At 34.8% G+C, this 22,408-nt stretch overlaps 2 protein-coding genes across 3 annotated transcripts; one reads left to right on the forward strand and one right to left on the reverse strand.

Annotated features, from left to right (window-relative positions):
* Positions 1 to 823: 823 nt before the first annotated feature.
* Positions 824 to 4,985, forward strand: LOC132279892 (axial regulator YABBY 5-like). Of its 2 annotated transcripts, none has more exons than XM_059781948.1 (7): positions 824 to 1,436; positions 2,282 to 2,404; positions 3,274 to 3,385; positions 3,507 to 3,555; positions 3,756 to 3,831; positions 3,969 to 4,032; positions 4,744 to 4,985. In XM_059781948.1, the coding sequence occupies exons 1-7, from the start codon at positions 1,359 to 1,361 to the stop codon at positions 4,749 to 4,751; spliced, it is 510 nt and encodes a 169-aa protein (XP_059637931.1). In that variant the 5' UTR covers positions 824 to 1,358; the 3' UTR covers positions 4,752 to 4,985. The 2 variants fall into 2 exon arrangements, with proteins under 2 accessions (XP_059637931.1, XP_059637932.1); XM_059781949.1 differs by having other exon boundaries at positions 825 to 1,436; positions 4,728 to 4,985.
* A 3,404-nt stretch (positions 4,986 to 8,389) lies between these two features.
* Positions 8,390 to 20,493, reverse strand: LOC132279891 (nuclear pore complex protein NUP1). Its single transcript, XM_059781947.1, has 8 exons — positions 20,094 to 20,493; positions 18,264 to 18,331; positions 17,508 to 17,677; positions 16,893 to 17,106; positions 15,072 to 15,335; positions 14,831 to 14,917; positions 12,465 to 13,154; positions 8,390 to 9,183 (listed from the first exon to the last, which is right to left on the reverse strand). Exons 1-8 carry the CDS (start codon positions 20,371 to 20,373, stop codon positions 8,662 to 8,664), a joined length of 2,295 nt encoding a protein of 764 aa, XP_059637930.1. The 5' UTR covers positions 20,374 to 20,493; the 3' UTR covers positions 8,390 to 8,661.
* Positions 20,494 to 22,408: the final 1,915 nt, after the last annotated feature.

The raw sequence follows: 22,408 nt of genomic DNA on the forward strand, positions 1-22,408 counted from the left end.
TTTAGGTACTCATGCCCACTATATGTGCGTTTTTGCATGTTGCATACTATTCAGGTTGAGACAACTCTATAGTCTAGTGAGGTTCCTTTAGTGTGTATATATCTATATATGAATTATTTAATTATTGTTGAATTAATTAGGATGTGTATGTGTATCGGGTCTCTGTTTGGGATGTAGTAGATTAGAACTTGTATGTGGACCTGACCCACCATTATTTTTCAGGTGTTCGTCAGTTTCAGTCTTAGAGATTGTTCGTGCCGAGCAGAGACAATCATCCACTCTTCCGACTCTACGTAGGACTCTTCTACATGGTTTAATTATTAGTTTTTATTTCAGTTCAGTTGGATATTATTAGGGATCCACATTATGGATTCCCGAGTTGTAGTTTAATTAACTATTGGTATCAGAGGATTGAAGGATTCTATTATGGGATTTTTAATTATTATTTATTTGAGAATTTTTGAAATAGGGATTTATTATTTAGTTTCCTTCAGCTTATTATTTATTTATTTATTTATTTATTATTCTTTTTGTATTCAAATGCTTATCTAAATATTAATTGTTTGATATACCTTGCATTCTGTACTCGGATTTGATCATCCGTGACTCTAGAATCTAGGGGTATCACGTATATATATGTGTATATATATGTGTATATATATACACACGCGTGTTAATGTGAATATTATTATAATATGATAAAACATTCGCCCCCCTCGTCCGCTGTAATGTTGCAGGACAGGTGAGGGGAGTGGTCACTCTCAAGCTCGTTTCACCATAATGGCAATTACCCTATCACCTGCACCCCTCTATCCTAATGCTGCCAAAAGCCCTCTCTCTTCCTCCCTCATGAAACCTTAACCTGGTCTGCCCTCATCTCTGAACAACCAACCCTCCCTCAAGAACCGGTTTTTCACCTCCCCAAAATCAAAACCGGCCCGGTTTCCTATGACCACTTTGAACCGCTCACATCTCTTTCTTTCCTTTCCCGGTCCAGCATTTCCTGCCTGCCGTGGGCACTACTGAACCCACTTTAATTTTTATTATTGCCTTCCCTACTCAGCTCTGATTACCACTTTGGATCCTATCCCTCCTCTTCTTTCTTTTTTTCTTTTTTATTTTTGCCCCTCTCTCTCTCTCTACCAACTCTCTCTCTCTACCTATATTTATAGATCCTTAATATATCTATACATACAAGCATATGTTTAGTACTGTTGTCATTATGTATATAGCTTAGCTAGAACCCACCGTCTTCACATTAGAGAGAGAATATAAGCAAGAGTACTTGCTTGCTTGGTTTTTCATTTCTTCTATATATATATATCTACTTGTGCTCTAGCTTCAATTTGTTCATAGACATGTCGATGAGCTGCACAGATTATGCTCCCGAGCAACTCTGCTACATCCCTTGCAACTTTTGCAATATTATTCTAGCGGTAATTCTATCCTTCTCGGTGGGACTAATTCGCTTTTGGAATGTTATCCACCCATACTGATCATCATGTATATGTATATGTGTGTGTATATGTGGTTGTATATATATATGTGCGTGTGTATGTATATCTAGATCTGTATGCTTGTATGGTTTCTTTAATTTTCATGTATAGTTGGCAAGAAAGAACATGGTAGATCCTGAATAAAGCTGCAGTTTGGTTGTGAGATCGGGTTATTTGGTTTTATTTGGCTAGACTCCATTGATTTTCTTTCTGGTTTCTTGTTTTTTTAACAGTCAGGTCTCCATCGTTAGAGACTTTCTTCTTTTCCTTTCTATATATTGCAGTCAAAGAAAGTATTACCTGGAGGTCCGAGAGAGAGATCAGTGTTTTCTTTTCTTTTTTAATTTTCCGGTAAATTAGTGTGTTGTTTTCTCATATATGAGGGGATTATTTAATGTCAAAACAATTATTTGTTGATAAACTGACGAGAGAGAAAGAGAAATCATATATATATATATATATATACTAACTACACCTGAGTGTTACTAAAGGTAAAGCTTTTGTGGCACTTTGGAGTATAGAAAATGAAAGATCTGAGTTGGGTTATTTCTTCGAAATTTGAACAAGCTAGAAAGAGATAGGAAAATCTCAGTTGTCTTTTTATGCTAGCTTGTATTTTTCAGTTTTCTTCTCTTGTATAATAAATTCATTTACCTACTGAAAATTTAATTCGTTCACTTAATTCACACATAAAATGTCATGGCTAATGAAAAAATTAACAACTTGGTTTGCTATATATGTACATCTTATATGTCACAAAGATGATTAATTTGGTGATGTTGCAGGTGAGTGTTCCATGCAGCAGCTTACTTGACATCGTGACCGTCCGATGCGGACACTGCACCAATCTATGGTCTGTGAACATGGCAGCTGCGTTTCAATCTCTGTCCTGGCAACAACATGTTCAGGTAGCTAGTTACCACCACCAAGATTAATTCTAGTCACAAAATTTCAACTTAATCCATCATACATATAGACTTCAGATTTCTAGGGTTTCTGGGTTTTGAGCCTTTTGAGAAAATCATAAAGTCTTCCCTATTGGGGCTTAAAATATATAGAGTTAGTTACACACACACACACACATATATATATACACACACTGATCGAGTCTTTGAAAAAAAGCAAGGCTTCTCACGTCTGTGAAGAGTACCCTAACAGCCGCCATTACCAAAACCTAAAACTTTTGCAATTTGTAGAGTGTTACAGTAGTTGTATATGCGTCAGGGTCAGGGTCTGTCCTGACCCATCAATGGAAAGCATTTCTAGGTTTTTCTTTTCTGAGGTAGGTTTGTTTTCTTTTTTTCTTTTCTCATGATTAATTTGATGATTTGATAGGTTATGTGTTGGGTGTTGTTTCTTTTAAGTGTTTTTTTTTGTTCATCAGATTTTGTCCTCTATTGTGGAAACACATTATGATAAAATGGCATTTTGGATCTCTCAAATCCATCCTCTCAACAACTGTCCATTCTCTTTCTCTCTGGGTTTTATTTTTCTTTTATTCATTCCTAACTGATTCAGTCACTTCAATGTTTGCTTTTTTTTTTTTTTTTTTTTTTTTTTTTCTCCCTCCCTCACAACCTATCCAGGTAAGTACATACCTATGACCTATCCTAGCCTCTTCTATTATTATTATTTTTTGTTACACTTGTGTTGTCTTTGAGCAGACATTGAGAAAGAAACCGTCTAACCATTTCTGCTACCTTTTTCAAATGTTTATAAATATATATAATGTTTATATATATATAACTTTCTAATTTTTTTTATTTTTTATAATCAGGCACCCAATTTCACTTCCCCGGATTACAGGATTGATTTGGGTTCCTCTTCCAAATGCAAAAACAAGATACCACCAATTACTAATACCACCGAGGAAAGGGTAGTGAATCGACGTGAGTTACTGCTGCCCTAGAAATTATATATGCGGATTCACACCATTTCTTGTATACATATATGTATATATATGTGTGTGCGCGCGCGCACATACTTATGTAAATATATTTTCTTTTGCAGCTCCCGAGAAGAGGCAGCGAGTACCTTCTGCATATAACCAATTCATAAAGTAATGAAACAGCAATCAGTCACTTTGAATATATATATATATATATATATATATATATCTCTCTCTTTATCTATCGTGTAATAATCAAGAGAGTACTGATAAAGAAATGGGGAGCCAAAACTCTCCATTGATATATTCTCTATTTTGTTCAAATTCTTGGTCTTATTTTCTAATTAAAACAAAAAAAATGTGATACGTAGAGAGGAGATCCAGAGGATCAAGGCAAACAATCCAGATATTAGCCACAGAGAGGCATTCAGTACTGCTGCCAAAAATGTATGTGGGAATTAATGCTACAAAATTCAAAACACTTTTTGTTTGTTTGACATTAATATATATATATACACACACACATTTATTGTCAAATATAATTTTTGTGGTTTATGACTTGATGAACTTTTTAAATTTGCTAGTGGGCACACTTCCCTCGTATTCATTTTGGGCTGATGCTGGAGACCAACAACCAAGCTAAACTAGGTAAGTTCTTTATATACTCACTCAGAAATTTGATCTTATCTTTCAGTTTGGTGGTGTTTATTTTGGGTACTGAATAATTATCCATTTTAGAAAGATGGAATCGTATTTAATAATTTTCTTCAAACTTTTTTCTTCCTTTCTTTTTGGGTAATAACTAATAAGGAACAATTTTTCTTCCTTTCTTTTTGGGTAATAACTAATAAGGAACAATTTTTCCTCAAACTTGTATAGCATATGTATATGTGTGTATGTATATATGTATATGTATATCAGTTGGCCATAACCTTAGAGAAACTTTTAATAATCCTCACATGATTAAAGTGCATAATTTGGGGGTATTGCTTATAGTAAATGACAGGTGAAATCTTAATTACACACACACATATTGGGGTGGGGTGCATTGACCTAATGCTTCTCGACTCTCAAGGACGGACTATAGTTGTATGCTAGAGAACTTTTTGGTTGTGCAGTTCAATTGAACTCCATTGCATGTTTTACTTATTTTAGTTTGATTGGATCCTATTTGCTTGTTTCATTTATTTATTTATTATTTTTATATTTATTTTTTTGGGTGAAAAAAGATCAAACATCTGAGTAGGTAATGTAAATGATGTTGGTGAACTCAATTATTTGGTCAAGTAACTTGTGATCAAATATGAATTGTTGCCTAATTAGTTTCTTTCTCGTTCTTGAAGTTTGATTTTCGTGCAGTGCCCTGAGAAACGTTGTCATGCCAAGGGCTAAAAACTATTGAACAAATGATCGAGGGTCTTGAATTTCAACATTAATCTTCATCAGTGACTCCCTCTTCTTGAACTTAAGAAAGCCTCGACTTGATTTGAAATGTTTTAAGGACATAAAACTACATATCCTTTCGTTATTGTATTTGGGACAAGTTGTTTAGAAGATCCATGTTATCAATATTTGTAGTAAGAAGCTACTTTCCTTTGTCACTTTCATCAATCCACCGCTCTCCATTTCAAATGATCGATTGTCTTAAACTTCGTAGTTAATTTAATTTGGCTTCATAGGCTTAGCTAGCTCATCGGATTGTTAAAATGAAATCATAAATCTAATAGATGTCCTAACAGTACTGCTCAAGAAATACTTTGAAAAAATGGAAATTTTTATCAGTTATGGTAGCTTGCTTAAGTTTTTATTGGTACCCATTGTGAGAGAGAAAGAACTCTAAGTGAAAATGTATGGAGTTTCAGATGTGCCTCTTCTGAATGATATCATGGTTATCCAAGCATAATTACTAAATTTTAGCTCATTAAAAACGTCGTTTACTCTTTTCTTTTCTTTTTTCATAAACTAAATGTGTACGTCTGCTCAAATGTATGTATTATGTTGTGTCTATATTGCCTACTTCATATATAGCATCAAGACAAGACATAGAAGATATGAAAACCACATACATTGTTAGTAATGAGAGGTCCTGTACTAGGGTTCTCATTGAATTTTAACTAGTCATTTAGTTCTTAGCAACCGGTGCTCTGATAAATCAGTTCATAGCAATCAAGGGATTCTAGTCACGTGCTTTCTTCATCCAGTGATCATATCAACAAAGTTGAATGTCAAATTGTTTTTAGCTATATCCATATTAGAAATTAGAATAAATAATACAAGCATTGGATCAATCTAAACTCGGAGAATTAGGAATGATACACATTAGCTATACATAGCACCGGTTTTTACGTGACAAAAATTTCTTTGTATATCAAATTTTCTTTGATATGAAAATTGATTTTTTTTTTTTTTTTTTTTTTTTTTTTGTTAAACATGCATGAAAATTGTCAACCACACAAAATTTCATATTTTGTTCTCTTTTTCAACTATGTTGAAAATTGTTTTCAGAAAAATTAATTAAACTACTTTTACACAATTTATCATAACTCAACTCATCAAGATATATCTCTATTTTTTTTTTTTTTTTTTTTAATTCCTTACTCATTAGTTTAAGGCAGATACATCTCCATCAACTACTCTACTGTAAGAAGTTTTTTTTTCAAAAAGTAATAAATATTAGTACACATGTTTAATTGTAAGATAGCATAGTGACAGTCCAAATCTAGAAATGGCTTCCTTGAGAGTATCTCTCTCTGGGATCTTCTTCTCTAAACTTCCATTGGAGCTACAGGGAATAAATCTTCCACAAGGAAGAAGAAGGAGAAGTCATTGGCAAGTGTGACAATGCAATTAGATGTGGCTACATATCATTTTTTTAATCAACTTTGATAAGCTCCATTCAATTATGCAGTTTCACATAGAATTTTGTTGTATATATATATATTTCTGTAAATAAAATATCACCTACAAATTGTTCCTTTCATCATGTGTTTTCACAAAATTAATATATGATATTATGTTCATGTTCATTACCAATTAGCTGAATATATGATCTGAATACAAAAACTGTTCTTTTTTTTTTTCCCCCCTGCAAAAGTAAATATTTAAATATATCAACTTTTGTTGGACAGTAAAGTGAATACATCTAAGAAAAGTTTATTTTTCTGTCAAAAAATAGAGCTTAAAGATAAAGAGCTCAAGGACCACCATTTCTCTTTGGGAATCCCATCTCTGTATTCAGATCCCTCCACCAAGCTAGCCTCGAAGCAATTAGCTAGCAAGCATATCTCTTTTGCAGCTTGCTTCAAATTCTTGTAGCATTTCTTTATTGGAGTTGCAAAAAATCTAATCTGCTTGTAAGTGGTCCAAATCAAATGTTACTGTCTTCACTTTTCAAGTGATCGAATTGAAAGAAAAATAAAATAAAATAACCTTAAAAATATGGTTGTAATGCATAGCTCAATAGGCTATCTGATGCTACAAAAATAGCTCAATAATACCTGTATATGTGTGTGCATGTGTGTGTGTCTGACTCTTAAAAGAGGAATAAGTGACAAGATTGTTATTCATCATATCCTGGTACTTTAGTGCCAGTAATGATCGAGTTGGATTAAGGCATTTAGCCCGTATGAATACTTGATATGCACATATAAAGTTCCAACTAAAATTAATGCTGGTGATACATCTATATGACCCACTAAATTAATTATATTTTTATTTATGTGACGATATATAATTGACAAGAGCAAAGATATGAAAAGTTCTTCATTCACTTTATTGTTAGGATGAACTTGTGTTTGGGTCTCATTTCATCTATCATACTTGGTATAACAGAATGACTTCTCATTCACTTAATTGTTATGGTGGATCCATGTTTAATTGTGTTCCATTTCAATTATGAAACGAATGAGAAAGGTTGGGCTTTCCATTTAGTTGCTACTATTCGATTACGTAATCATCTATCTAAAAGTCACCAGTGAAGTCTTTGTTGTGAAATTGTATAGATGCAAAAAAGAAAACAGTAAAACAAGGAAGGAATGACTGTTGTGTCCTCGGGATCTGCAAATTGGTGGTAAAAGAGTAGTGCGTGTGTAATTTAACAAGTGTTTGATCTTGGAAAAGAAAGATGATAGAAGAATAGTGTGGATTGAATAGAATAAAAAAACTAGTACTAGAATACAAGTGGAAGGGGCGCAGAATCTGAAAAGTCAAATCATGTCTGTTAAGCATTCATTTTAGTTCAAGTCATTTCATGTCTGACAACCCCTCCAATTATTTATGGACACTGTGTCTACATTTCTCACAACACCCCAATCTTATAATGTTCTTCTCTCCTCTATCTCAACCGTACCAGCAGACACCACCCACAACACGCCCTTATCATCAACGTGATAATCTTGTGATTACGGGCCCATGTGGTGATTTTCTTAGTTGAAGGGATAAGTTCTTGCACTCGATTGGAGAACACACACTCAACACATAGGAGTATATATATATATATATATATACACGTATATACATAAGAGAACAGAACTGCGTAACTTTGGAACAGCATGTGATTCCTCTAGGGTCGTGTTCTCCAAATTCTTCCGAAATTATCAGAATAATTACCAATAATCCAAGGATTCGCGCACCTTCATTTAAGTGTGCAAAACGTGTGTGGATGGATTCCTCGGTCACATTATAAGATAGATATATATATATATATATATATGAGTACAGCTATTATGTCTTCAATAAACAGTATCGAGTAAGTACTTACTCTAGCAATCAATAAAACAAAATAAAATAAAGTTTTTTCAACAATTGACACAGTAGTAGTAACAAGTTTTGGATCGGCCAAGTTTGAAAAAACAGATTTGGTTCCGGTTGCACACTTGCACCTCCATAATTAACAAACAATTAGCGGTTTTATGGCACAAGAAACAGCGAGGGACCAATTTCAGAAAATAAGCCCTAATATAAAATTTCTGGTAATGGCTGCTTTACTCCACCAATCTCTCAATGATAGCCACAACACGGATCAATTCTCTAATTAAACATGTAGGATTTGTAGACATAGGGCTATCGATACCATTCATTATTGAAAATGTAAGATGGATCAACATTGATAGGAAAACAGAACACAACACTATTTCTACTCATCAATCTTTTATTTCTCTACTTCCTAAAGCTAAAGTAAGCATGAATCAGTTCCAAGGGTCTTCTTAAAATTGAAATATTCAAATAAATCCCACAAGGAAGCCAAGAAAACACCTAAATGTGCTAACACCATTATAGTTAATAGCAAATCGCATCTTTCCCAACGGACTTGAAAGAAACCCTGCTCTTCTTATCTGATCCAAAGTTGAATTTAAGATCTGCCTGTTCATCATGGGTGGAGGCATTGCTCGTGGAAGGGAACGAGAAAACGAGGGATGGTGTAGATCTCTTACTGCCAAAAGTGTAAGAAGGAACTGCAGGCTCTTCCTTCGGAAGAGGCAAACCACTGGCTGAGAAAGAAGGCATGATGGACGGAGTTGGTGGTTCCGAGAGTACACCAGAAGATGCAGAAACAGGAAAAGTAAACCCACAGCTATTATCTGAAGAAACTGTCCGTCTTGGGTCAGGTTTCTCAACAAAAATACTTGTTAGGTTGACCTTCGTCCGTGAAGAGTAGTGAGACGGAGGCTTCTTTGGTAACTCAGAGCCAGATGAACTGGGGACCACCTTTCCAACATCCTGCCCATTTATTTCATTGTAGAGAGATGGAAGCTTACTCATCTCTTTCTGTTTGCTGTCTGTCAACCCCAGGGAGGTCTTCTGAGATTAAATAAGAAAAAAAATGTAAATGTGAGTCTCTGGTTCAAAGATAGATGCCTGCAAAATAGATTCTCGACAGACCTGTCTATTTCAACCAAATGACATCTCAGGAAAATATTATATCAAATGGAAGAGCTTTGCATCATTTTGATTGTAGGCGCACCATATTGTCTAATTGTATGAAGGAAAGTATAAACACACAGCGGTAAAAGCAAACAAAGCCACTTCTATTAGCTTAAAAAGAATGTAGGATTTGGTACAAAGAAAACCCAAGGGGTTGGCTCAAGCAGGCAAGTCACTTGGCCATGGTGCCTCAAGAAGCATCAGGTCTATAGTTCGACTCCTCTTAGGTGCAAACAATTCCTTGGAGGGGGTGTGTGTGAATACCAACTAGGGGGAAAAAAAGGAAAGATTTGGTACAAAGACAGGAGAAATGTTTCTTGCACTGTAGATACCAAGCAGAACAAGCAATTAGGACCATTTCTTATCTCTACTTTTCCATAGGTCCAAAACCAGCCCTAAAGAACATCTACATGTGCAACAGCACGATTGGATGCAAGCAATTTGCTGATATGTACATAATACAACATAACTTTTGGCAATTTGACCCGCCCCTAATAGGACTTAAATGTAACGGGCAGTATTGGGTTACAGAATTTGAACCTGATCCAGGTTCGGGTGAGTATTCTACCCCACCCCGATTATGTAGCGAAATTATGTCTATACCCTTAACAAATTCTATATTTCCTGTTACCCTTGTGTATTTATCTTTTGCCAAACAACCCCCACCCACCCCCCCCCCCCCCCCCCCCCCCAAACAACAAACACAATAAAATAAATAAATAAATAACTAGCCCGCTGCCCTGCCTCCAGCAACGAACCCTCTGCCAGTGGCTCTACAAGATCCCCTCCCCACCTCTCTCTCAAGTGAAATGGATCAGAAGTTCAAACCCTTCCCAGGTTTGGGACTGGTACAGGACCAAGTATCATCTGATTAATGCCTACTCCTAAACCTAAATGGAATGAGTGAACGACGTGGGGATTCATATGCAAACATAGAATCTATTTCAATATGCTCGAATGACCCCCTCATATAATGAGAATGTATATAACCCTATTCCGGTCTGGTCCGGTATGGAATGAATTTATAATCATGGAATCGACACGATCATTAGATTATAAATAATACTTTTAGCTCATTCCTATTTTGGGCAAAACAGATCTAGTAATTCTTTGATCCCAGATAGTAAGAGGGATCTTGAACTACGAAGCAGACCATCGAAGCTAAAAAAAGGATATCTTGAGCAATTGCAATAATCGGGTTCATTGATATTCCTGGTATAGTAGATGCGCTATCACACATACAATCGTATTCAATTCGATGGAATTCTTACATCTTAGAGAGATCTTCTATAATTTCACACAATAAGGGTTATTTCTTGGTTCATTATGCACTTGTTACACAACCCCTTAGAGGAAGGGCCGAGCAAGGGAGACAACGGGAAATGGAGATTTGGACATATTTATTTCTACCATACTATCTATCAGTGTTATTGTAGTGTATAAAATTGTGCTCTAGAAAAAAAAGATGCGGGATTCATACAGATCACTTCATAATCTTAACCTCTAATCTAAGGCTTTAGAAAGGTGAAGTATTTTGATGGAATTTAATCAAATTCTTTTAGGCAAGAGTTTATCCCACTAATTTAATTGAGCACATAACATCACCAAGCAGCAATTAGCATCTAATAGGGACCTTTCTGACAATTAACCACGGATTATTTATTTATCCTACTACAGATAGACAGAGAACAAGCACATGAACATAAATACACTAATGGCATTCTCTGCCTAAGATGCAATTTAAGTGAGTATTCACAGTATCCAAGCGAGTCAGGGTATTGACTTTATTGGTTCACCTGGGTGGTTGCCAATGCCCAATTATCATCAACAAAGATTACAGGTCATAACTACCATGTGTTGCTCTTCCACCCACCAATAAATGCATAAATAAATTGAAGTAAAGAAAAATTCAGATAAAAGTAATTAAAAAATAAAGTTTTTAGAATTACAATCAGGTCAAGACTCAAGAGGTAAAACAAAATTTAGAATCATGTGTAACAGGTTACAAATGAGAGAGGGTATCAGTACCCGTCCAAGTTGTACTTTTCATTCAATAAAAACAAAAAAATCATAGCAGTCGCTCAACAAAATGCCAACCTTAATAAATGCCTCACACACACACTCATCATAAAACTAAGTTGTATAACATAGAAAACTAACAACTAACATATTTTAAAACTAAGTTGTGGACACGCACACACACATGCAGAGAGATTAATTTTCTTTCCATATTATCACATAAAACTAAGTTGTGGACAGTATAGATATTAACATATTTTTCCTATTTTTGTCATTGTAACAGATCCATAACAACTGCTTGGTCAAATAGTAAACTTAGGGCATTCCAAAAATGTTGAAAGCACATTAAGCTACAAGCCTAATACCGTAGTTTACTGCAACATTAAACATGAGTAATAGTAGGCCACAATATGACATCATATAAGCTCATACATACACAAAGTAATCGACAAAATATAATTTAGTAAATAAATGACAAGATAGCAGACAATTAAATGCATACCTTAGGACAATAAGATGACAAGTATACATGCCATATGATGTATAATTTGAAAAAAGAAATTCGTTTTTTGGTACAGTGATGGCATTACAAAGATTAAGCTCTGAGAAACTAAAAATCATTATAAAATGGCCAAAATTTCACAAGTTAAGCATATATCTCCTGTCAATGTTAAAAAAATATTTTTCAAACTGCTATTTTAAGAAATTTACATAATATTTCCAGGTGTGAGCAAATCACATTTAAAATATATAATTTTAAGTTTTAATAAAGAAATCTGTTATTGGAGTTTTATTTCTATTAGCATAGCAACCCATTCTCCTGTAACGTAAAAATAATTATAGCTTATTAAAGCATAAAGTTGTTTCACTCTATGCATTAAAATACATATCAGTGTCAGCATTACGTCAATGTTGGTCCAAGGCTTGCCACAATAACCTGAAGCATTACTTTTCGTATAATTAGACTATCAAGTAAAACCCAGACAAGTTCATGCTGACATCAATATGTTGGGGTAACTTAGCAAGTAGCAACTGTTACTCACCATGTACTGATGTGTTGACCACTCTATAAAGAGAGAAGAATGAAAAAGATCATTCATTTGCATAAGAAAAATGGCTTTTCAGAATGGATAAAATACCTCATGTGCACTCTTGATTCGAGAATCATTAGTTCTGATTAAGTCAACTGAAGGTCCAGAATCACACTCGCGTATCGAACTAGTGGTACCATCAATGACTCTGCTGGAAGCCTTGCCTTTATTTAAGTTATCAGTAGCTTCACTAGTATCTCTCTCCTGAGGTTTTTCTTTGAAAATTGAGTTCTCACTGTCGAAGTTTGCTTGCGCAGAAACTTTCTGGTCAGCTAAATCTGAACTTCTACGTGAGGCAAATCCTTGTAAAGGCTGAAAGCTGGTATGTTCTGTGACATCAGCCACTTCAGAAGATGAATGTTTCTTCCATGCAGTGGCTAGCTTCAACTCAGCAGACTTTTCTTGAGCTGTGGGCTGGTTTCTATTAAGGTGCTCCAATATTGTTCTAACCGCCTGCCCAGATGATGGCAGAAAATCTGGGACACCCATTTCAGAACTGCGTGCCTTCTTGGCTATTGACTGAAATTCAGAATTACTGCTTTTTGCTCCAGGTTCCAAGTTCTTTGTAGCAGGCAAGAGACCTCTAGAAACACTGGAATTTTCCACTTGAGAAGGACCAGTTTGGGAAGAATTAAAAGCAGCAGATCCTCTGGGCGGAGCTTCTGAAACAACCTTATGCCGCATACGCCGAATAGGTCCCACTGAGCCATAGCCATCATTCAACACATCGTTCCTTGACTTCACCAATGTATTAAAAAAATAGAGAAGTCAATTTACATGTCATGAATGGTCTATAACAATACCATATGGGCCAACAGTATAATATTCTTTCAGAAATTATCACCAAATATTTGTTACCAAGTTCCAGATACAAGTCACATAAGCAACCAACAAGCCCAAACATGAATTCATTATGTTTTACAAGCTGCAATAATTTTATGGTATATATCACACACATGTACCCACTAACAAATTTAAGAATTTCTCGTGTTCATTTATAATCACCAACAGGTTTGCTCCTAAAATATAAAAAATGCTATCCAGCAACTGACATTAAATATTATACACTCACATGTTAACTCACAAACCAGACATGATGAGAGAGAGAGAGAGAGACCCGAGTTACATTTTGAGCCAAAACAGTAATGACCTTGCTTTCTGCTTTCTTTGCTTAAATACACCACAACGTGGCAAATTAATATAAAGAAGCATGGATTTGGAAAGGAAAAAAGTCCATCCCATTGTGATCAGTGGCACTAAACAATAAAACAAATAGACGTATTCAAACATGTCAATCCTAGAGAAAACAAATCCACCACATTCATGGAGGAAATTCCTTTGCCATTTCTCTTAGGTATGTTGACTTATTTTATTTATAAGCCTAATACCTAGGAACTAATTATCAAAATGATGACATTGGCATCATGGGGTTGATCCAATTAAACCTAGTTTTATGGATGGATTAAGTGATTGACCCAAGGGCCAAGACATGCTGTAATATGACCAATGTTGCATCCTTAAGGCGTTTGGATGATCTCTCTTGGCTGTGGAGTCATTTGGCTTCTACACTCTTAGGCTTCAAGGATTTCTTATCCTTCACTGCCTTCTACAACCTTAGTCCAATAACATTTCCCGCTTTCCATAAAAGAGGAAATGGTCAATTCTAAGTGACAGTCCTTAAAGCAAACATCTGATAGAAAATTAACAATAATAAGAGGAGTTGGTATAAAACCTATTCAGGCAATATATTCTTTTACCATGAAATGAGATAAGTATTTAAAAGGTATATGTTTTCCCTCCTCGTACAAAGACTGACCTATATAAAAGGTTTTGCTATTATGATAGTATATTATGCTTTAGCCAATAACATACCACAAAAGATTATGCATGAATAAATCACCAAAAAAAAAAAAAAAAAAAAAAAGCTTTAAGGAAAGGCATAGAAACGATCTCTCTCTATGAACATCTCTTAAGACAATGACTCTTCTTACAGATGGACCTCTACATGACCCAATTCATGCAAATATGGAAAAGGCACCATCCCTTTGAAATAAGGGCAGTCGATAAGAAGTTCAATATCCTCTGAATCAGATTGTAAAAAGCTAGCCATATTATCCAGTTCTTAGAGATTATTCTAAATAATCGCTCATAAATAAGTTCATATCAAGTCGAAGAGAAGTAGAAGTAAGAAAAACAAAATGCCAAATCACAATGTATGAATAACTCAAGAACTTGGAAGTTTTACTGCCTTTGAATAATAGCAGACACCATAACTAAAATAGTACAAATTACAAGTAAATGTCTCTGAAACTCAAACCGAACTTAAAGAACTCTTTTAGGAGCATCATATAGAAGGAGGGCAAAAATCATTACCAATGCATACACCTGTACTGGACCTGTAAAATTAAACGTACCTGTCCAAAGATGGGAGTTCGAGATTGCCGCAAGGGAGTTGATGAAATGCTTAGGTGCCTATTCTCAACTGCTTGTAATGGAGTTAGCTGAGAACATGACCACAAAAATAAATAAATAAATAAAATAAGAGAGAGAGAGAGAGAGAGAGAGAGAGAGAGAGAGAGAGAGAGAATCATCCCATATTCAAACCAATATATATATATATATATATATATATATACACACCAATTGCTGCATTACCTTGGACTTGGACTTCGAATAAATTGTTCTAGAATATGGCGATCTAGGAAAATTATGAATACCAGATCTGCCTCTTTGATTTTGTGGAGTTAAATAACCACGCTGATCATGTAACATGGCACCAGGCCAACACACAGTTGACTTAAGTGAAGGTGATGGAATAAATGGCGTTGATGCAAATTCTTCACTCCGTACTTCTGATGCTTGACTTGCCATATAAGCTTTCGCTAAATCCACTGGTGAAGCACCAACTTCATCTAGCACCTGTGAAATTTTGTACAACTATTAAATTTTCTAATACCAAAACCTAGTGAATATAAGTTTAAGGATCAAATGCAAGAAAAAGAAGTTTTAATTACATTCTTAGGGCCTTTCTAAGATTCTTTTGCCTCTTCTACAAAGATATGTTCTCCCAAACACATCTAAAAATGGCTGTTAATATTGCAATCCACGAAGTTCAACATAATGGTACTTAATCTCATGAATCATAAAACGTTTTAATTTGTACGTAGAAATGACAAGTCGGTAGAATCAAGGAGTGAGATGGCAAGTTGACTTGTGCTATCCTAACAAAACTAGCGGTTCATATTCATGACTCTTTTGGGCTCTTCAAGCAAATAAGCCCATTAACAGGTAGCGAGGTCCAAACTAAACTTAAAATCACGAGCAAGGGCCTGATTCACCTTTATCATTTTTGACTGGCTGTCATTTCACACTCAAAATTCCAAGGAACCCCATTTTAAGTAAAATCTTTTTATTCTAAAGTTCCCGTCGTCATCGAATAACCTCCAGCAATTAGACTATCCTTGACTTTCGCCCTGTTCTTCATTCTCCAGTAGTTTGCCCAAACTATACACGACTATTCTCCCTCTTATCTTGCAATCATATATTTTTCCATCTTGAGCTACTATAGTTGACCTCTAGCTATAATAATTATCCATTTTTTTTTTGCTCCTTAGATGTTGTATCTTCTTTTATAACAAACAGGTTTTTTCCTAGTTTTTCTTAAGTGTTAAATATGGCTTTAGAGTCTTTACTCTTGGTCTTTATGACACCAGATGACAAGGGCATCGCAATGACCTCAAAGACCAATGTCAATAACACTTCACAGGACATCACAAATTCACGCCCAAATGTAGGGGCATTGCGCAGTTATGGGCATAGGTGACACACTTGCCAGTTGCTAGTGGCATTTTCTGTATGTATGTAGGATTTTGAAATTCATACTTGTGAGAGTATTGTTAGAAAATCGTGATAGTTATCTATATGTCACTAAAAGACAACAATACATGTGTGAATTGAAAATGTGTATAATTAGTTGGGTTTATGCTGCCTCGAGCATGGGTGTCATTTCCTTCTAACAGATTACTACTTTTTGCTTTTGTATATGAAGCCATTGTGCACTTTTACCACTACTGTCAAGGTGGGGCAGTAAGTGGGCAACCTGAAAGGAACCTAGGATGAACACAATACATCCACAATGGTTGTTAAAATTCCCCAAAAGTGGGAAGACCTTGCCCTATGGATGACACTGTTGGAGAATCACGAGTGACTACAATTGCACAGCATTCCGACAAGAGGCTTCAATGTGCATTCCTATGTGAAAACAGATGTTATTTACGCGCATATTACAGCATATTAATATTTAGTAAAGAATTTTAATTTTTACTGCAATACAGAATATTGAAAATCCAAAGCTGAATGCAGGATATAATACATAGTTCGAGACATTTTCAAAATTGAATATTTCAAAAAAAGAAATAACTCACTAGACATAAAGAAATAATTTACAGGGCAAGATCGTGGTAACAACATACTTACAGTCGTTCGCAGAAGAGGTGTTGAGGTTCCCACTGCATGTCTCTTTAAATCTTCCTGATTTTTCTCAATTGAAAACATTGGATTTTCATGGGCAATTGCAGTCCGTTCAGCTTCTCCTCCAGTAGTCATGCTTGGAGTCCTTTTATTCTGCTCAATATTAGAAGGATCAAGAACCCTAGAATTTAATATCTCTGTCAAATGATCAATCTCCTCCCTGCAAAGCATTGGAGACCATTTAGACAGCAGGTTTAACAAAGAAAGATATGAATGCATGTTCTTACATGTATCACAATATATATATATGCAACGGAAAACATTTGGCAACTTAATAAAAAGCTTAAATTTTAGTGGTATCACTGACATAAGTTGGGGTAAAACTAACATTATATTGCTTCAAGGACTATAAACATGCTTCTTTATTGCAGGGAAAAAGAATAGTTTCTGTATAATAAATTTTAATATTCACAGAAGGCCATCCAAATGTATCTCTATTGAATCTCTGGAGCAATAAAATTACTGAAAAATGCTGTAAAGAAGCTTAAATAGAAAATACCATAAAGTCAAAATTACAAGTGGCAATAAAAGAAACCGAGAGTATTGATGACCATAATATACCTGGAAAATATTTTTCCTTTCATCAGCTGCTCAATTTTAGAAAACTCATTCTCATCAGATAAATTGCTTATTTTTTCCCGTCCAAGCTCATCAAAGTCGGAATTGTTATTTAAGTTATCTGCTGCTGATATGATAGGACCCAAAACTCCAGTAGAGTTGGATACTCCGACCTGCATGAATATATTATCAATAAGTCTAATATAGGCAACTTAAGGGGAAACAAAAAACTCAAAAACAAGCCCAAATACAACTTCTCACCCTTAAAACACTATTTAAAGTTCAAATATATCCCAGAGTAAAAGATAGTGCTTTTTTTGTAAATTGAAAACTATCAATGCAAAAATAATGACGTTGCTCGCAGGAAAAATGATAACAGTTAGATCATTTGCATCAGAAGCTAAAAGAAAACCAGATTATTCTAAACAAAACATAAAAACAACATTGAAGAGAGGATTAAAACGAGAAAGATCAAATACATACATATAGGATGATCCAATGGGTCTGACATGGAAAAATGCATGTGATTTAAAATTTTATCAGATAATACATGCAATTGACATCCTAGTCTCCACTGTCTCCTAGACATGAAACCCGGTTTTGATATTAAAATTGTTGAGATTTCCCCTCCAACAAAGTAGAGAATTTCATGATAATAATGCCAAGTCTCATAAAAAAATACATCTACAAGATAAAACAGTAAAGGAGTTCTTGAAAGACGTGAGAAAGCACAACTATAACAATAAATGAACAACTCACATTTAAAGTGCATTGTTTACCATCATCATCATTATTAAACTCTTCTTTTTCACACGTGCCCCACTTATCTGTTTCAGAGAAAACTAAACAATTAGAAGATGAAAAATAGATAACGAAGCAGAAAATTACTCGAGAGATAAGGTTAAATACATGAAAGAGAACATGAATGTTTTATAATAAATAAAAACGGCTGAAAAGCAAACTTGAAAAAGAATAAAAGTAGCAGATTCCAGAAATCTTGAATGTGGCTCTAGTGGATAATAAGGTGGTGGAAGACTGAGAGCAGAACAACAATGAATGAATCATCTTCAAGGCTGATTTTTTTTTAATCTTTTTGGATAAGTACATTCGAACTTGATCGTGGGAAAGTTTAAGATAATGAGAACAGGTGCTGCCTTGAAACAAAGAATCTTGCCATCATTGTCAAGGAGCAGACTAAATCTCAATTGCTTATAAACTTGTCTTGCTGTTTATAAATGTCAGCCTAATATGACAAGTTAATATCTTGCTGCAATTAAATGAAAGTTGAAGTATTAGCAAATTTCTCATGATGTAGTAGTATTTTGTGGACAGTCAATGCATTCTAAACTTCTCAAGCCATAATCTATATTTAAGGAACTATCCAACACTTCCTTTCTTTCATTTTTTTCTGAAATCAATAACTAGATTTCAACAACAATAAAATTTTGAGTGTTACTAGTTTAAATTTATATATCAAAAGATCTCCACAAGGCTCAAAGGACAGCTTTATAATAAGTATTCAAGCACCTTTCCCCAACTGAGTTCAGCTGCTCATACCATTCTCTTTAAAATGGTCAGGTCATTCTCTCAAAATTCATACTTCACTAAGGTAAAATGAAAAATAAAAAAAAAAGAGTGCTCCCGGGTGCTATAAGAGGGGTGATTTTGATGTCCCGCATCATCTTGGGGGAAGAGAAGTTCCTGGCATTTATATCTGTGGGCACCACTTAACCCTGTAGACGCGTATTGAGCAAAACCGTGAGCACAGAGAGGAGAGTGTGCAAAGCGGACAATATCTACATGGGTTGGGCGGGTCATGACAGATGGTATGAAAGCCGATCCCCACCCAAATATGTGGGAGCATGTACAAGCCCATGTGGGTCAGCCAGCGAGGATGCTAGGTCCCAAGAGGGGTGATTGTGACATCCCATAGGGGGAGAAGTTCCTGACATTTATGTGTGTGGCCTCCCCTTAACAGTTTTGAGCAAAACCAAGAGTAGAGTGCAAAGCGGGCAATATCTAAATGGTTTGGGCAGGTCGTGACAGACGTGCCACATTATAAGCTTTTTTTTCCTAAGTAAGATATTATTAAGAAACAAGCACAAGCTACAACAGTAGCTAGGGCATTCCTCAGAGCACACAGGGATTAAGAATACCCACTCCTACCTCATTATAACTTTTCTCCTCTTTTAGTCTCATCCACTTATTTGGACTATTTGACAACTTATCCAACTAAGTGTGCTTGATACTTCAATTTGAATATCACTTTAAAAGGTAAGCATGGGGTAAAATTTTAAGAACCATGGACTTCACATCACATGAATGCTGAGCTCTTAAATTCAAAAGGATATTAAAAACATATTTATTTTTAATTACTACTTATAAACTTCTAACACTTAAAATTCTGTTCTTTAAAATTTCCAGTACTTAAAAGAAAACAATAACACATTCAAGAAAACAATAATAATACAAACAAAGGGGTAGTAGTTAGGTCAGAATTTCGAATCCCAAATCACTTGGAATGCCAAAATCTACATGTAAAGGTAAGCAAAATATGCAATGTGAAGCTATATAATATATATCACTGACCTTGATCTTGGGGCGGGTTGGCGGTAGAAGGCGATTTGGAGAAGAAAGACGGAAACATTTTGGTGGCGCCACCGGCGATGAGGCGGCAAGCAGGATCAACGAGCTTCGACAACCAACCGCCGTCGCGTCGCTCGGCAAGGGTTTGGGATTGATTCGCAGGCGGACGGTCGTACGGAGTCGCCGGCGGCTTCCGTGCCGGTGGCTTCCGGAACTTCCCGCCGGCGCCTCTTTCTCCTCCATAGAGCCCTGACGACGACGGCGTCGCTTGTTCCCTCTCCATCTCTCTCTAGAAACACGCACTCAATGTAACTCCTTTTTTCTTAGAGTGAAGCGCTTTTCGTTTGTTCACTTTTTGGCTTTTAGCCCTATATTGACAAACTCTCTCCCTCTATGTGATGATAGGAACTGTGTTGGGTTGAATTATAGTTTGACAGAGATTCAACCATTTTAGATAAATGACCCACCACTTAACAAGGCCACGTGGTCAATATTTTGTAGCGGACTCCAACAAATAGAGTCCACCAACACTCTTTGTTAATTGCAGCTCTAATAGTGTTTCTATCAGTTACAAAAACAAATTTGATTTTGTGCGATTCAACAATTATTTCTCTTACCAATTTCATATTACTTGGTACAAAAATCGTTATTAAGATCCAGGGCATTGAATATAAAGTTGACAAATCTTAAACAAAATTATGTCCGAATTCAAAACATTAATTCTAAATTGAGAAATGATAAATCTTCTAAATTTGAAAGTTCAGAATTACATATATATATATATATATATATATATATATATTCATCTAAAAAGATTTTAAAATATTTATTGTATTGTTAAAATTGTAACCTACTCCTTAAAAAACCTATATGTAATTATTACATTTCCACATGATTTATTATTAGTTTTGAACCGTAATTAATCCTAAGTTACCACATCATTAAAAGTTGATAACTAAATTACCAAAAAATGTTAATTTGAATGTTGACTTCTCCATCTAGCACGTAGGTGATACAAGCTGAGGGTTCAAATTTCAACCGGGGCAAAGTGAGTATATTCTGTGCCTTTTTTTCTTACTAAAAATCGAACGGACTTGAAGCCTTTAATCAGGTAAAATATTGGGAAAACTACACATAGGTAAAATTAGGAGCCATAAATAACAAATTGATCAGTTTTAAAAGTTAATTTTCTATTTTAATTGGATTAAGCATAATAATTACAAATACATCAATATTTATTGCTCAGGTCTAAAATATCCTCACAATCTTATTTCAAAATCCCAAAATATCCTACTTAAAATTATATAATTTCAATATAATAAAATAAATAATTAAATACTAGTTTGACCAGCGAATACTAATTCTCTATCACTTACTTTCATCGTCAATCAACCACCAATGTCCAGGGCATTATCCACTTCGTAAGTCTTCTAGGTCCCCCTCCCTCTCTCTCTTCACACCACATATAAATATAAATATGTCATATTTTTGTTCAAGAGTCTCAGATCTAGGACTCTGTAGGCTTTAGAAGTATGTTATATCTTATGAATTTAGGGTTATTGCAGAAGATTATCAATTTTTATAATTGATTGAAGAAGGAACAACAACTAGAGACATCTGAACAAGAAAAAAGAAATGCAAGTGGATATTTCAGTTACCTACTGCTAGGATATGAAATCCTTAATAAATCCCGTTTTGACATCTTCTAATATATTAACAATAATAATAGTTTTTTTAGGTAACAATTGAAAAATCTTCTATGTGATATACTATTACTTCCATAGTAAACTTGTAGAGCTTCCCTTTTCAATTCTTACCTTTCAGATCAGATGATATCAATTCCAAAGGATAATCCAATGGCGATGGACGATGAAGAGAAGAGATGGAGAATTTTTATTTGCTAGTTAAACTAAATTTTAATTATTTATTTTAATATTTGAAATTAGATAATTTTAAGAAGGATATTTTTGTATTTTGTAATAACAGTGTGAGGCCATTTTGGACCTTAGTAATAATTTTTGATGCATTTGTAATTATTTTATTTAATTCAATCAATGTAAAAAATTAACTTTTAAAATTGATCAATTTGTTATTTAAAGCTTTAAATAGTACTTATATGTAGTTTTCCCTAAAATATTTTCCTTCTATAGTCAATGCAGAAAAATAGAGTTCTCTTATTGTTTTTGTTTTTTCTGAACAAGGAAGGGGGAAGGGGGAAGGGAGACTCAAACACGGATAACGACGAGGGAAGATTCAACAATTTTCCAAGGGACATTTGAGAAGTGAAATAGGCAGTTAAAGTGAGAAGACAATGCAGG

Source organism: Cornus florida, unplaced genomic scaffold (genome assembly GCF_030987335.1).
Source record: "Cornus florida cultivar Cherokee Brave unplaced genomic scaffold, ASM3098733v1 CherokeeBrave_3.0.0_Hap2_Chr10, whole genome shotgun sequence".
Taxonomy (NCBI): domain Eukaryota; kingdom Viridiplantae; phylum Streptophyta; class Magnoliopsida; order Cornales; family Cornaceae; genus Cornus; species Cornus florida.

What these genes read in the sequence shown, in the direction of transcription:
- LOC132279892 (XM_059781948.1), top strand. Translation starts at nt 1,359, where the DNA reads ATGTCGATGAGCTGCACAGATTATGCTCCCGAGCAACTCTGCTACATC. An exon ending in GCATATAACCAATTCATAAA is followed by an intron (nt 3,556 to 3,755) that starts GTAATGAAACAG and finishes TGTGATACGTAG; the next exon opens with AGAGGAGATCCAGAGGATCA. An exon ending in TCAGTACTGCTGCCAAAAAT is followed by an intron (nt 3,832 to 3,968) that starts GTATGTGGGAAT and finishes TAAATTTGCTAG; the next exon opens with TGGGCACACTTCCCTCGTAT.
- LOC132279891 (XM_059781947.1), bottom strand. Translation starts at nt 20,373, where the DNA reads ATGGAGAGGGAACAAGCGACGCCGTCGTCGTCAGGGCTCTATGGAGGA. An exon ending in CACCTCTTCTGCGAACGACT is followed by an intron (nt 15,336 to 16,892) that starts GTAAGTATGTTG and finishes AAAATTTCACAG; the next exon opens with GTGCTAGATGAAGTTGGTGC. An exon ending in GAACTCCCATCTTTGGACAG is followed by an intron (nt 13,155 to 14,830) that starts GTACGTTTAATT and finishes ACATTGGTGAAG; the next exon opens with TCAAGGAACGATGTGTTGAA.